Genomic DNA, 14,350 nt, shown 5'->3' on the forward strand with positions numbered 1-14,350 from the left:
ATTATAATGTATCACTCCCTGAGAGTTTGATGGAAGAGGGGTAGGGAATTTAGGTAAAGAAATTTTAAGGGACTTCCCTGGCGATCCAGTGGATAAGACTTTGCCTTCCAATGCAGGGGGTGCAGGTTTGATCCCTGGTCAGGGAGCTAAGATCCTACATGCCTCAGGGCCGAGGCAAATTCGTAACAAATTCAATAAAGACCCAAAAAAAAAAAAAAAAAAAAAAAAAAGGTCCACATCAAAAAAAAGCGCTTCCCTGGTGGTACAGTGCTTGAGAATCTGCCTGCCAATGCAGGGGACTCGGGTTTGATCCCTGGCCTGGGAAGATCCCACATGCTCTCATCCGCATCTTTATTCTGCCAAAGCATCATCTGCCAGCTTCTTGAAACATGGGAGCTGTGTTTTGAGAAAAGAGAGAATGGGCTTCTGCCAGCTGGGTAGCTGCCTCCTCAGAATAAAAGTCTTTTCAAGGGTATGTATTGACTCCTTAATAGAGGCTAATTATAGGCCAACCGATAGTGAACACAAGGTATTTGCAGGTTCCTGATGTTAATAATGCTCAATCTAACAGAAATCTGACATCTCAAAATGAGAATCTCCCAAAACATCTTTATTGGAAATTCAGGGATAGCATGAATATTTTAAAAACTTTCATCTGGAGTCCAGTCAGCATGAAAAAGAACTATACTGTTTCATGAAAATAAGTCTCAGACAAGAAGTAAATAAGTTAACTGCAGTATGTTGATCTCATAAAAATTTCAGATTCTAACCCAGAAATAAAATGCATCACTGACGAACTGCAAAATGTGATCTTGATAATATTATTCTGGGTGGGTGAACAACTTGACTCAATCATTAATTTTTAAAAATACCAATCTGTTACTATCAACCCTGGAAATGGTTCCTAAATCAGTTGGCTCTATCCCATTACGTTTCTTTTTTCTTGTTTTTAATATTGTCTCTACGGACTTCCCTGGTGATGCAGTGGTTAAGAATCCACCTGCCAATGCAGGGGACATGGGTTCAACCCTTGATTCCGGAAGAGCCCACATGCCGTAAGAGCAACTAAGCCCGTGCGCCACAACTACTGAGCCTGCACCCTAGAGCCTGCAAGCCACAACTACTGAGCCCACACGCCACAACTACTGAAGCCCGCGTGCCTAGAACCCATGCTCCGCTACAAGAGAAGCCACCGCAATGAGAAGCCCACACGCAGCACTGAAGACCTGATGCAGCCAAAATTAAATAAATTAATTTAAAAAACATATTGTCTCAAAAAAATTTTTTATTGAAGTATAGTTGATGTACAATATTATATGTTACAGGTATACAATATAGTGATTCACAAGTTTTAAAGGTTATACTCTATACTTATTATAAAATGTTGGCTGTATTCCCTGTGCTGTACAATATATCCTTGTAGCTTATTCATTTTATACAGTCACTTGTACCTCTTAATCCCCTCCCCCTAACTTGCCCCTCTCTTTTTCCCTCTCCCCACTGGTAACCACTAGTTTGTTCTTTATATCTGTGAGTCTGCTTCTTTTTTGTTGTATTCACTAATTTGTTTTATTTTTTAGATTCCACATATAAGTGATTATCATACAGTATTTGTCTGTTTCTGACTTATTTCCCTTAGCATAACACCCTTCAAGTCCATCTGTGTTGTTGCAAAAGGCAAAATTTCATCCTCTTTAGGGCTGAGTGGCATTCCATTGTATATATGTACCACATTCTCTTTATTCATTCATCTGTTGATGGACACTTGGGTTGCTTCCATGTCTTGGCTATTGTAAATTGTGCTGCTATGAACACTGGGGTGCACGTGTCTTTTTGAATTAGTGTTTTTGGTTTTTTCCCATTCCATACTCTCTTAAGGGTTTTTCATTTCATTACGTACTTAATAATTCACAGGAAATAACATTTTTGACATAATATACCATTCAATTCTCTTCAACAATTACTGGACAGACACCTGTTACGCATTAGCTGCTAGAGGTACACAGATGAATATGTGCATACTTCTTGTCCTCAAGCAATCACAAGGTTCTTACTAAGAATAAAATCATACACAACTAGTTTAAACACAATAAATATGAGTGCTATCCTTGCAGTATCGACAAAATGCTAAGGAAATGAGGGTGAGTTAAGTCTGCTTAAAACTAGTAAAGGCTTCAGAGGAATTTATATCTGAAATTGGGCCTGGAAGGGCTGATACAACTCTGCCACCTTAGGTAAAAACAAAATGAAGAAAGATATGAAGTCTTGACAGTCTATGGTGGGGTTGAGGACAGAGACAGACTCGAGGCAGGAAAGAGTTAGAAGACAAAGTGGCAGAAGCTGCCAATGTAATTATTCCTAAAACTGCAAAACAGAATGTCACTCTCATCCTTAAAAAATTATTCCTCTTCCTCTACAGATTAAAGTGCGAATTCCAGGGCATAAACAGTCTTTCCTACTGTTCCTTGCTCACTCTTACAGCCTTATCTCCTGTCACTCCAGCATTTTCACCTGCTTACAATTTCCCTAGTAAGTCATACCTCTGAGCCTTAGCAGAATGCAGTTCTTTCTGCTCAGAACGTCCTTTAGGTCTCCAATGAACTCTGACTTCAAGAATGAGTACATCTATGTTACCTTCCAAAAAGCCAGACCCTGAATCCTCCTTCCTGGCTACTTTGTACCTATAATTCCAGTTAGTATAAACCCTATGCATAGGCAGAGTTGTAAAATAGTCTGCCATGTCTGGGCAAAGAGTAACAAGGTCCAGTGTGGCCACAGTGTGTACAATAGGGATGTGAAATCCCTGATCCAAGGGTCAACGTCCTATTCATTTTCATACACCCTCTCATCTTGCAGCTACTGAATACGAACCAAGCAGAAAACAAAAAATGAAACAGATCCACACAGCTCTGGCAAACTACAGTTTCATTTTTCAGTTAAATCTAGACTAGTACTTGCTATTTATATTCTTTTCTTTCCTAACAAATTCCTCTAGGTCACCACCTCATTCAGACACAGTCCTCACTTCATAACCTCTTTGGCGGAAAATTAAGACCATCAAGAGAGCATCTTCCCATTAGTCTTCTATCTTTCTCAGCATAAGATGGTATTCCTCCTAGAACGTTCCTATCATTTCCACCTGTGTATGTAAAACCATTTCGACAAACTCAGATCTCCCCTATCCAGCCATGCTCTAGCTGCCGTGCTATTTTCTTTCTTCCTTGCCAAATCTCGCGTGTCAATCCCCCGTTTTCCCTTCATGCACTCCCTCAGACAACTAAACAATATTTATTAAGCAACCACTGGGTACAAGGGACTATAAGAGACCCAAAAAATATAAGACTGTCCCTAATAATTCCTTTAAACCTTCTGAAATATGGCTCCCAAACACATCCCACTGAAGCTCTTTTCCCCACCTCATCCCTTTACCCCTTCTCCGCATGACAGCCGACTACCCTCTCCTGACCTTCCACACAATCAACATTAGCCTCTACACCAGAGCGAGAATTATATTTTACTCATTTCTAATCTACATTCTCCACCCCCATATCCATGTACAAAGCATTTCTTCCACTGCAAACTCACAGCCACAATTATTGTGCAGCCCCATCATCTTGTGCCTTCATTACTGTAGTCTCTTACTTTTTTTCCCTGTAATGAATCAAGCATATCACCTTTAAATCAAAGCTATATGTCGTTTTTATCATCTTTCTTAACGACTAAAAAAACTTTAAGTGGAATAAAGCACAAGTATACAAAAATCCATGCATTCTTAAACAGCTCTGAGATATAAATCACACACCACACCACTCACCCATTAAAAGTATATAATTCAAAGGTGTATTCACAGATATATACAACCATCCCCACAATTAATTTTAGAAAATCTTCATCGCCTAAAAAAGATACCTCACATCCTTCAGCTACTGGCCCCAACCACCCTTCACACCATCCCCTCGGTCCCCACCCATCTGCCCTAAGCAACCCCCAATGTCCTTTTTTTTTCCCCTTCGGATTTCTGTATTCTAGACTTTCATGCGAATGGAATCACATAATATATGGTCTTTTGTGACTGGCTTCTTTCACCTAGCATAATGTTTTCAAAGTTCATCCATGTAGCATGTATCAGTACCATTTCCTTTATGGTCAAGTACTGATAGTATTCCATTATACAGATATAACACATTTTGTTTATCCATTCATCTGCTGGCACTTACCTGTCTGGGCTGCTTCTACCTTCTGGCTATTCAGAATGATGCTGCTACGGACACCTGTGTACAAGTTTTTGTGTAAACGTGTTTCCACTTCTCTTCAGCATACACCTAGAAGTGGAACTGCCAGATCACATGGTAACTATGTTCAATCATTTGAGGAACTGCCAGACTGTTCTCCAGAGCAGCAACTGGACCACCTTAACACTCCTGCTAAAACATGTAAGAGTTCAGATTTCTCCACATGCTCACCGACACTTGGTATTTACCTGGCATTTTTATTTTAGCCTTCCTAGTTGGTGTGAAGTAGTATCTCATGTTTTTTATTTGCATTTCTCTGACAACTAATGATGTCAAGCATTTCATCTGCTTCTTGGTCATTTGCATATCCTATTTGGAGGAATGTCTATTCAGATCCTTTGCCCATTTTTTTTTTTTTTTTTTTTTTTTTGCAGCATGCGGGCCTCTCACTGTTGCGGCCTCTCCTGTCGTTGCGGAGCACCGACTCCGGACGCGCAGGCTCAGCGGCCATGGCTCACGGGCCCAGCCGCTCCGCTGCATCTTCCTGGACCGGGGCACGAACCCGTGTCCCCTGCATCGGCAGGCGGACTCTCAACCACTGCGCCACCAGGGAAGCCCCTTTGCCCATTTTTAAATTGGGTTATTTGTCTTTTTATTATTGGGTTCTAACAATTTTTCACATGTTCTAGTTACTTATCAGATATATAATTTTCAAATACTTCCTCTCATTCTGTGAGAGTCTTTTCACTCTCTTGATGGTGTCCTTTGAGGCACAAAGGTTATAATTTTGATTAAGTCCAATTTATTTATTCTTTTGTTGTTCATGTTTTTGGTGTCATATCCAAGAACCTGGTATCAAATCCAAGGTCATGAAGATTTACCCCTGCATTTTCTTCTAAGAGTATTATAGTCTTATGTTTAGGACTTTGATCCATTTTGAGTTAATTTTTGTATATTTAGGAGTTAAAGGTCCAACTTCATTCTTTTGCATGTGGCTACTCAGTTCTAGCACCACTTGTTGAAAAGACCATTCTTTCCCTCATCGAATGGCTCTGGCACCCTGTCAAAAGTCAACTGACCGTAGATGTGTGGGTTTATTTCTGGGTTCTCTATTCTGTTCCATTGGTCCTTGCGCCAGCAAAGCACACCATCTAGATTACTACTGCTTTACAGTTAAGTCTTAAAACTGGGAAATGTGAGTCCTACGACTTTGTTCTTTTTCAAATATTGTTTTGGCTATTCTGGATCCCTTGCAATTCCATACGAATTTGAAAATCAGCTTGTCAATTTCCACAAATAAATCAGCTGACATTCTGGTGGGGATTATGTTGAATCTGTAAATCAGTTTTGGGTATACTGCCATCTCAACAATGTTAAGTCTTACAATTCGTGAACACAGGATGTTTTTTCAGTTATTTTAAGATACAATGGTCTATATAATTTAAAGATTTCAGCATCTGTATCAGCAAAGTAGATATATAAAAATTATTATCTAATGGTTAATCAAATATTTCCCATTAATTTAAAACTTAGGAGACACAGAGTTTTACAAGACAGGCTATTTACTAAACAATACTAAGCTCATAAATCGAAGGAGTTACTATGGCATTTCCAAAGAGAAAGTTTAAAAACCAGATAATTAGAAATTTCTACCTGATGCCTTGCTCTTATCCTTTACTGAAAGGCACTCTCACTACGTTAATTCCTTAAAAAAAAGGAAGTAGAGGGTATTTAAATTCCTCCCCCAATCTTGAGAGGAAAGGAGAACGGAAGAAAGAAAATGACCATTACTACTAAGTGTATATTAATTTGAAGTATATAGATCTAGATTTCTCTACTTAACTACAGATAATCCCTTGCATATTGCCTGGACCATCATCTGAGTTCCAGGCTGCTTGCCACAATCAATACTGACGCTAAGCCCAATGGGAAGTAAGTATGTGCTTCATTCAATTTCTAACGTCAACTCTACATCTTCTTTCAGAGTCATACTAGACTGGCTGAGAAGCTAAATCAAAAAAAGGGAAAACCTGGGGCTTCCCTGGTGGTGCAGTGGCTGAGAGCCCGCCTGCCGATGCAGGGGACACGGGTTCGAGCCCTGGTCCAGGAAAATCCCACATGCCGCGGAGCAACTAAGACCGTGCACCACAACTACTGAGCCTGTGCTTTAGAGCCCGTGAGCCACAACTACTGAGCCCACGTGCCTAGAGCCCATGCTCTGCAACAAGAGAAGCCACCACAATGAGAAGCCCGTGCACTGCAACAAAGAGTAGCCCTCGCTTGCTGCAACTAGAGAAAGCCCATGTGCGGCAACGAAGACCCAATGCAGCCAAAAATAAATAAATAAATAAATAAGTTTGTATTAAAAAATTAAAGGAAGAGAGAAAAACTTTTCTTCCCAGAAATTACTATTCTTCTGGCCATTTTCTTTAGTAAGGCAGTTTAGCTGGGAGGGCAATGCCCATTTTATATCCACGCAAGCATCCAGAGTTAGCTTATTAACTCGAGGATTTCCCCTGCGGAGCTGAAAAGGCAACTGCTCTGGCTGCACAGAGACAAATGTAAAACTCCTGGCTTTTTCACTGCAGCCGTGTGCGTGCAAGGCGAGCTAACGTTTCTGGCCTGATGGAGTATCACACATGCCCTCACTGAGCACACCAAGCAAGGGGAAGCATTCTAAACCAGCCACTAGCCATTTATTCTACTTTCCTGGTGTCAGCTTCTCCATCAACATCCTCGAGACTTCATACTTCCAACATTAGGTAATAAGAAACTTCCTTCTACTCTCCTACACAGCAATCTCAAGCTTTTCACCGCATACCTAAGCATATTTCAGTGGAACAGTACACAGAACTCTTGAGATACTTATCAAATAAATGAACATGAAAACTACCCTCACAAAGGAGCACATATTGGAACGTCAAACCCTCAAGAAGCCCTTACAGGAAGAAAATTTAAATGCATTAAAGTCTTTCAAAGTCAAAATCCCTGAAAATGCCCAGTCTAATGTACAAATACAATAAATACTCAAAAAGATGACTTCAAAACACTTCAAGATATCCTGTGTCTTCATTTTATCATATTCTATTATTTTAAAAACGTAAAATGTACATACCTAGTACATTTTAAATTATTCAGTTAATCAGAATATTCGTTTAAACAAACTACCCAGTCCCTTCATCTCTCTGCGAGTCTAAGGCCGTCCACGGCTCATCCGACCATGCACCACTGCAGCACCCAGGCTACCGCTTCGTGCTATGGGGTCTTTAATTGCATTTTGGGTGAATGAGTGTGCACTAAAGCGTCTGTAGGGAGGGAAGACACTGTGGAACATTCAATGACACCTCAAATTGCACATTTTACAGCTTAGTCACATAAACCTTTTAATACAGGGCAAAGACATGAGAAAGAGATTTGGTATTAGCAAACAGCTCAGAAAGAAGCTCCACAGCCCCCATAGAGCTACCTCCCCTTCCCTCAAAAAAAGAGACCTGCAAGGAATAAGTTAACTCCTTTCAGATATATTGGATTGTTTCACACTGTGAGTTGTGATTATTCATAACTGCAAAAAAAATCTCCCCAAAATGTGAATATAATTACAACATCCAATCTTGAAATTACAGTGTATGGAAAACCTACCCTGCAACTACTTTGGGAACAAAGAGATGGGCAGCCAGAGCTGAGGGGTATGAACAAAGTCCTTTTCCTCACTTCATTCCATTAAAACGTCTACAAGCACACCGAAGTGGGCAAGAAGTATTTGTTTTGAGGAAAGTGAGGAGTGTTTTGAGAACTACAAAAAAATACAGAGAACTAAACGTCTTACAGTATCCACGTAAGTATCATTATCGTCCCCAAAGATTCTCACTGCTTTAATAACTGCTCAACAAGGACTGTGAGAAAGCCCCGGGAAGTACACGGCATACTGGCCACCATGGAGAACACACAAACACACACACAGACGACTCACACCAGCAACTGCCCTAACATCTGAAAGTTCCAGTTAAGTGCCACTAATTCCAGAGAAGTCCCAGCGCTCCAGCTATCGAAGGCCACCTGATCCATGCACCTGTGTGGCAGGCGTGGATCCCACCTGCCCAAGTGACCTGATCCCCCGCCCCTCCCCGCAGCTCCAGAGAAGCACATGACCTCAGCACGAACGTGCAAGTCAGCAAACTGTACCGGCAAGTCCACACTGACGTCGGTCCCGTCCAGGAGGGACACTCGGCAGGTGATGACGGCCCTCGCGTCCCCGGCCGCAGGGATGTGCATGGCTGCACGCTGGGCCTCGCGGAGCCGGTCCCTCTCGGCCTGTCTGCGCATCGACCGGCGGCCGAGCGTTCTGCGGAAGAAGCTCAGCATTTTGTCACTGCAAAAGACAGGAAAAGGTGTCAGAGGTCTCCCGCAATTGGCTGTCAGACAAACGGTGTAATTTAGTAAAGTTCTGTGGACACTAGGAGATGCGTTATTAAAAGAGCATCTGGTCAAGTAAATTTGAAAAAAATATTATTAATACTGGCTACTTCAGTTGAGTTTTTAAAGACCTTAACCTAAAATAGGGCTACGGCTCCCAGCACTCCTAAACTTTCTGGACTTTTTTGTAAGGAGCTAATCTGGTAAGAGAAGGGCAAACATTTATGAAGTTCAACAGGTCTTTTGGGCCAGTAATTTATATGTACAACAGCCAAATACCCCTACAAACATTAGGAGACGATGCCATACGCTACGGTGCCCTTTGATAATAACAACCATCCTAAGAAGTTCCATTTCTTCTCTGACCAGATTAGCTATTATTAAGTAGCAATTTAAAATCTGTAATAAAATATTTGATAAAAACTTATATTTGAATTATATTTGAAATAGATGATTATTTTTGTAATTTTACTATGAAATTTCTATAAATTTAATAGTAATTTATAAATTACTATAAAATTTCAGATAGCTTTTCAGTTTACAAAGCCCTCATACGTAACGTGTGGCCCCAGTCTCCTTCTCCCCAGGTTTCTTTTCAGGCATTGCTCCCTTTGCACCTTGCTGGTCAGTCTCATTTCAGCGGCCTGTCAAAGGTCGCACTTGTCACCGCAGACTTCTAACGCCCTATGTCAGAGAACCCCTCCTAACTCCTGTTAACTCCCCCTAACCCTCCCCTGAGGAATATTCTGACATCTAAAGAGTCAGTCACTCCCATCATCACACTTTCACTGAACCTTGAAAATGTTTTGCTGCCTCACTAATCAGATTTTAATTATTCATTTACATGTCCATCTCCTTTATTGTAAGCTCCTTTTTTTAAATTTTTTAAAAATTTACTTACTTATTCATTTATTTATTTTTATTATTTATTTATTTACTTAGCTGTGCCGGGTCTTAGCTGCAGCATGCACACGGGGATCCAGTTCCCCAACCAGAGATCAAACCCAAGCCCCCTGCGTTGGGAGCGTGGGGCCTTATTCACTGGACCACCAGGGAGGTCCCTACTGTAAGCTCCTTGAGGACACAATTCCTACTTTGAACAGGTAGCCACCCAGCACATTTCATCATCAGGTACAACAAACGTTCAGTAAATAATCTTACTGGGTACTCAGAAAAACTCCCCAAATAATATTGTCTTATTTTGATAAGCAAACTAAGGGTCACAGAAATTAAACCACTGACCAAGTCCATTATTTAGTAAATACTGAAGACAGGGGCTCAAATTCTGATTCTCTGACTCCAAATCTTGGTCTTTCTACTACATCATAGGACTATTCATGCAAAACTCACATTATACAGATAAGAAAGAAATTATCAAAGATCACAGCTAAAAAGATGCTGAATGAAGGTACAACATAAATCATAAATTTATGTCAGACATACGGTGTACACCGTTTGTCTGACATAAATCACACACGATGAATTTGTTTCTTAAAACTTAATTCAGCATATTCAAGAAATAAATTGCAAAGGGGTAAAAAAAAAAAAAGAGTGGCAAAGGAAATTGCAGATTCAAAGAGACTTGAAACATATCAAAAAACCACCATGTGTGGGCCTACTTTTAGATCCTAATTCAACTAAAAATTCTTTTAGGTTGTCAGATGTTATCATTGAGGGAAGCTAGGTGAAAAGTATATGGGAACTCTGTACTACTGTAACTTCAGCATAAATCTAAAATTATTTCAAACTAAAATGTTTTCTCAAGTCACGCATTTGTTATTTTACATGTAATTTATAAGAAGTCTAGCATAACCAGCTGATGCTGTAAACTAGATAGATGCATTTGTAAACATGATAAAAATAAAAGCTGAAGTGTTAAAATAAATAACATATTTTAAAAAAATTCAGTAGCTATCAATTGAGAATTACAGCCTCATTTTACAAGTACACATACTCCTGTGTAATCAGATAAACTGGCAAAACCATGATAGCTGTCATCGGAACTTCCTAAGGACACAACTACACACACACACATCTGAACACTAACTGGATGGTTTATGATAATCAAGGAAGTACTGCCAACTTTCTTTTGGATAAAACAGTGGTTTTAAAGATACGTTTTAAAAAGAAAGTCTTTATCTTTTAAAAATACATCCTGAAAAATTTATAGAAGAATGATGTGATGTCTAGTATTCGCCTCAAAATAATACAAGGAAGGCAGTTAAGCGGGAAGAGAGAGGACACAAATTGGCCAGATAACTAACTGGCCAACAACTGTTGAGGCTGATGGGTACATGAAGGCTAATTATATTCTTCTGACTACTTCTGTATATGCTGAATTTTTCCATAACGAAAAAGTTTTCTCTAAGGGAAAAAAAGTTCAAAGTGAAATACAACTTTATGGTTCCTAGGAAGTACATGAATTATAAAACAAGTTTTCTTTCACCACACCCTACACCTTAAAAATAGACTCACTGAACTTCCCTGGTGGCGCAGTGGTTAAGAATCCACCTGCCAACGCAGGGGACACGGGTTCAAGCCCTGGGGAGCAACTAAGCCCGTGCGCCACAACTACTGAGCCTGCTCTCTAGAGCCCACGAGCCACAACTACTGAGCCCATGTGCCACAACGACTGAAGCCCACGCGCCTCGAGCCCGTGCTCCACAACAAAAGAAGCCACCACAATGAGAAGCCCGCACACTGCAAGGAGAAGTAGCCCCGCTCACCGCAACCAGAGAAAGCCTGCGCGCAGCAACGAAGACCCAACGTAGCCAAAAATTAATTAATTAAAAAAAATAGACTCACCACACAAGCAGAATTAACCTGCTAAGGAAAAACACAACTTCCTTCTTATTTATAATTTTAATAACTATGTACTTTGAACTATGAAACTCCATGCCACAAATAACAGGTTCTTTTATAAAAGAATAAGAAAGCACTTACATGAAAACAAATTTCAGATGGACTAAAGAAGTAAAAGAAATGAGCACTAGAAAACAACAAATATTAGGGTGAAATTCCGCAAAAAAATTCTTGAAGGATTAATAGGCAGTTTAATAAAGAACTATCACAAATTGTGAAGATAAACAACCCAGAAGAGAAAGAATAGACAAGATATGAAGAAACAAGGTCTCAAAGATGACATGCAATAAAAATACTCATTACAGGGCTTCCCTGGTGGCGCAGTGGTTGGGAGTCCGCCTGCCGATGCAGGGGACACGGGTTCGCGCCCCGGTCCGGGAGGATCCCACGTGCCGCGGAGCGGCTGGGCCCGTGAGCCATGGCCGCTGAGCCTGCGCGTCCGGAGCCTGGGCTCCGCAACGGGAGAGGCCACAACAGTGAGAGGCCCGCGTACCGCAAGAAAAAAATATATATATATTCATCACAAAGATGTTCAACCTCACCAGTAACCAAGCAAATCCAAATTAAAAAACTAGGATACTGTCCATCCTTTAAAAGACCCTAGATACCCAGTACTGCAAAGGGTATGTGAACAACCACTCTCACACCACGTCCCCTGGAGGAAGAAGTCAGCACACATGAGAAGTGTTAATGTGCGCACCCTTTCACCCAGCAGCCCTATGTCTAGTAGCACAGCCTAAAGGAATGTCCCGTATGTGCTCCAAGTTACGGAAACAAGAATTTTCAGGGCATGATTAAGACGGTTTTAAATACCTCTATCAACATGCAAGTAGTTAAATGATGGTTCATACAATGGCATATGACAGTTGTTTTTAAAGTACAGTTGACAAAGACACTGACAAAATCTACAAGTGAAAAATGAAATCAGAAAAAGGAGCATAGTTTACTCCACACTGGGGTGGGGCGCACACATATACATATTCTTACACCTTGTCCGCACACAAAAGCACGAGGACATGTACACTTAAGCAAGGTTATCTCTGGAGAGGGTCCTGTGGAGGTTCTCAGTTCTTGCATAATACCAACATACGAACACGTCCGAAGTTTAATAAATGTATTGCCGACCCGTTCTCCCACGTCCACCCTCCCCAGCCCCCTCCTTCGAGCCGCAACAGCGGATTCTGAGCGGCCACCCCGCCAACCCCTGTGAAGGACCCAGCGTTACCGGCCTCGCTCCCCGCCGCCGGGACCCTCAGGCGCCCACCCTCGCGCTCGCCCCGCTCGGGTCAGGCTTCCACTCAGCCCGAGAGCCCGCAAGTGCAGCCTTTCCCCCAGCTGTTCCGGCTTTCTGGGTGCCCTCTCCACGCCAGCTCCCCGACCCTCTCCTACTTCGCACAGCCACCTTCACACGGCTGCTTGGAAGTGTCTCTTCCTCAGAAAAGCATCCCGTGCCGCCTGAGTTGGGTCTCCTTGCAGCAGCCCTAGTCCGCTCTTTATAACACTCGAGGGACCTGCAATTAAATGCCACGCCGTCTGTCCATTTTACTAGGTGTTTCCCCCACTAAGCCACACACAAGGACAGGGACCCAGTCCGACTCGCTCCCCACGGCGGCCCAGCCAGCACGGCAATACGCGCATCAGGCGCTGTGTAAAGAGCTTGTCCGAAATAATACAACGGGATTTCGGGGTGGTAGGGTTTTGCCTATTTCTTACACAGTAGTTTTGAATCCATCACGTCTAACTTCTCAGCTGTGAACTAACGCGGGCTTCCTTTACAATCGGAAACATGCAAACTCAAGTCGTCCGTTTACCACCTAACTGAAGTTTTGGTTTTTTTAAATACACACCTAAAACTCAAAAGTCTGCCGTGATTCGTGTACACTCTGCTACGTGAGCGATGGCCACAGTCCAAGGTCGGCAACTGCTCCCCACCAAGGAAAGAGCGCCCGCTTGCAGCTGGTAAGGAGCGCTCCCGGGACGCTTCCTTCCCTACGCGCCGGCTCCCGCACCGGCTTTCTGGCTCAGCACAAACCCTAGTTGACCAGGGTCAGGCTTACTCACCACCACCAGGGGACTGACACCCTCCCTCCCAGTGATCCCAGCACAGAGAGCGTCTGCAAGGAAGGCCTTCAGCAGACGGAGCAAACAGGTCGTTTTCTAAAGAACGAGAAAACCCTGTCAACCAGCGCCTGTGAAACCATCCACTGTGTCAGTAGGACAGCAACGGAGCGACGGGAAGCCTTCCCCCAATTCTGGAAAAAACATGTAATATCCACTTAAAATGCCGCCAAACGGTCTAAAAGACTCGGGTGCGGTTGCCCTGACGGCAGAACCGTAAGGGCAGGTACCACCAAAGCCGACCCCCCCGGAGCCCGGCGTCCGGGCCGGCCGCGAGGTGGGGGGCGGGGGTCCCCGGAGCCCCCTTCCCCACCCCCACCCCCACCCCGGGACACCTGCCGGTCCGCCCCCGGAGCGCCTCAGCCCAGCGCGGTCGCGACCGGCCCTCGGTGCGTCCCCGAGCGGCCACGTCCGCCCGCAGGTGGACACCCGGCCCGGCCCGGCCCGGCCTCCCTCCCTCCGCGCCCGGCCCTTCGGCCGCCGCCCGCCCGCCCCTCGCGCCGGGCGGCCCAAGGGTCCCGGGCGAGGCCGCAGCCCCGGCGCCGGCGAGGAAGGCGTGAGGAGCCGGGAGGGCGGCGCGCTTACCTGTCGGCGACCACCCGCAGCCACGAGAGGGGAGAGACACCCACGCGAAGCGCCAGGGGGCGGCTCCGGGGAGACGCCGAGAAATGGCGGCCAGAGGCGCGCCCACCGCACTAATCCCCGCAGACCCCGGCCGCCGGCCC

General features: G+C 43.5%; 1 protein-coding gene across 3 annotated transcripts in view; it reads right to left on the reverse strand.

The window, feature by feature from the left end:
• The window catches only part of EPB41L5 (erythrocyte membrane protein band 4.1 like 5), a 145,351-nt gene extending 131,004 nt beyond the window's left edge, over positions 1 to 14,347 (reverse strand). For all 3 annotated transcript variants that reach the window (XM_060301523.2, XM_030849649.3, XM_030849645.3), the window contains exons 1-2: positions 14,211 to 14,347; positions 8,415 to 8,601 (exon numbers count right to left, since the gene is read on the reverse strand). In XM_060301523.2, coding sequence (XP_060157506.1) covers positions 8,415 to 8,594 — 180 coding nt within the window. In that variant the 5' untranslated portion in view covers positions 8,595 to 8,601; positions 14,211 to 14,347. The remainder of the gene's footprint in view (positions 1 to 8,414; positions 8,602 to 14,210) is intronic.
• Positions 14,348 to 14,350: the final 3 nt, after the last annotated feature.

This window comes from Globicephala melas, chromosome 7 (genome assembly GCF_963455315.2).
Source record: "Globicephala melas chromosome 7, mGloMel1.2, whole genome shotgun sequence".
Classification (NCBI taxonomy): domain Eukaryota; kingdom Metazoa; phylum Chordata; class Mammalia; order Artiodactyla; family Delphinidae; genus Globicephala; species Globicephala melas.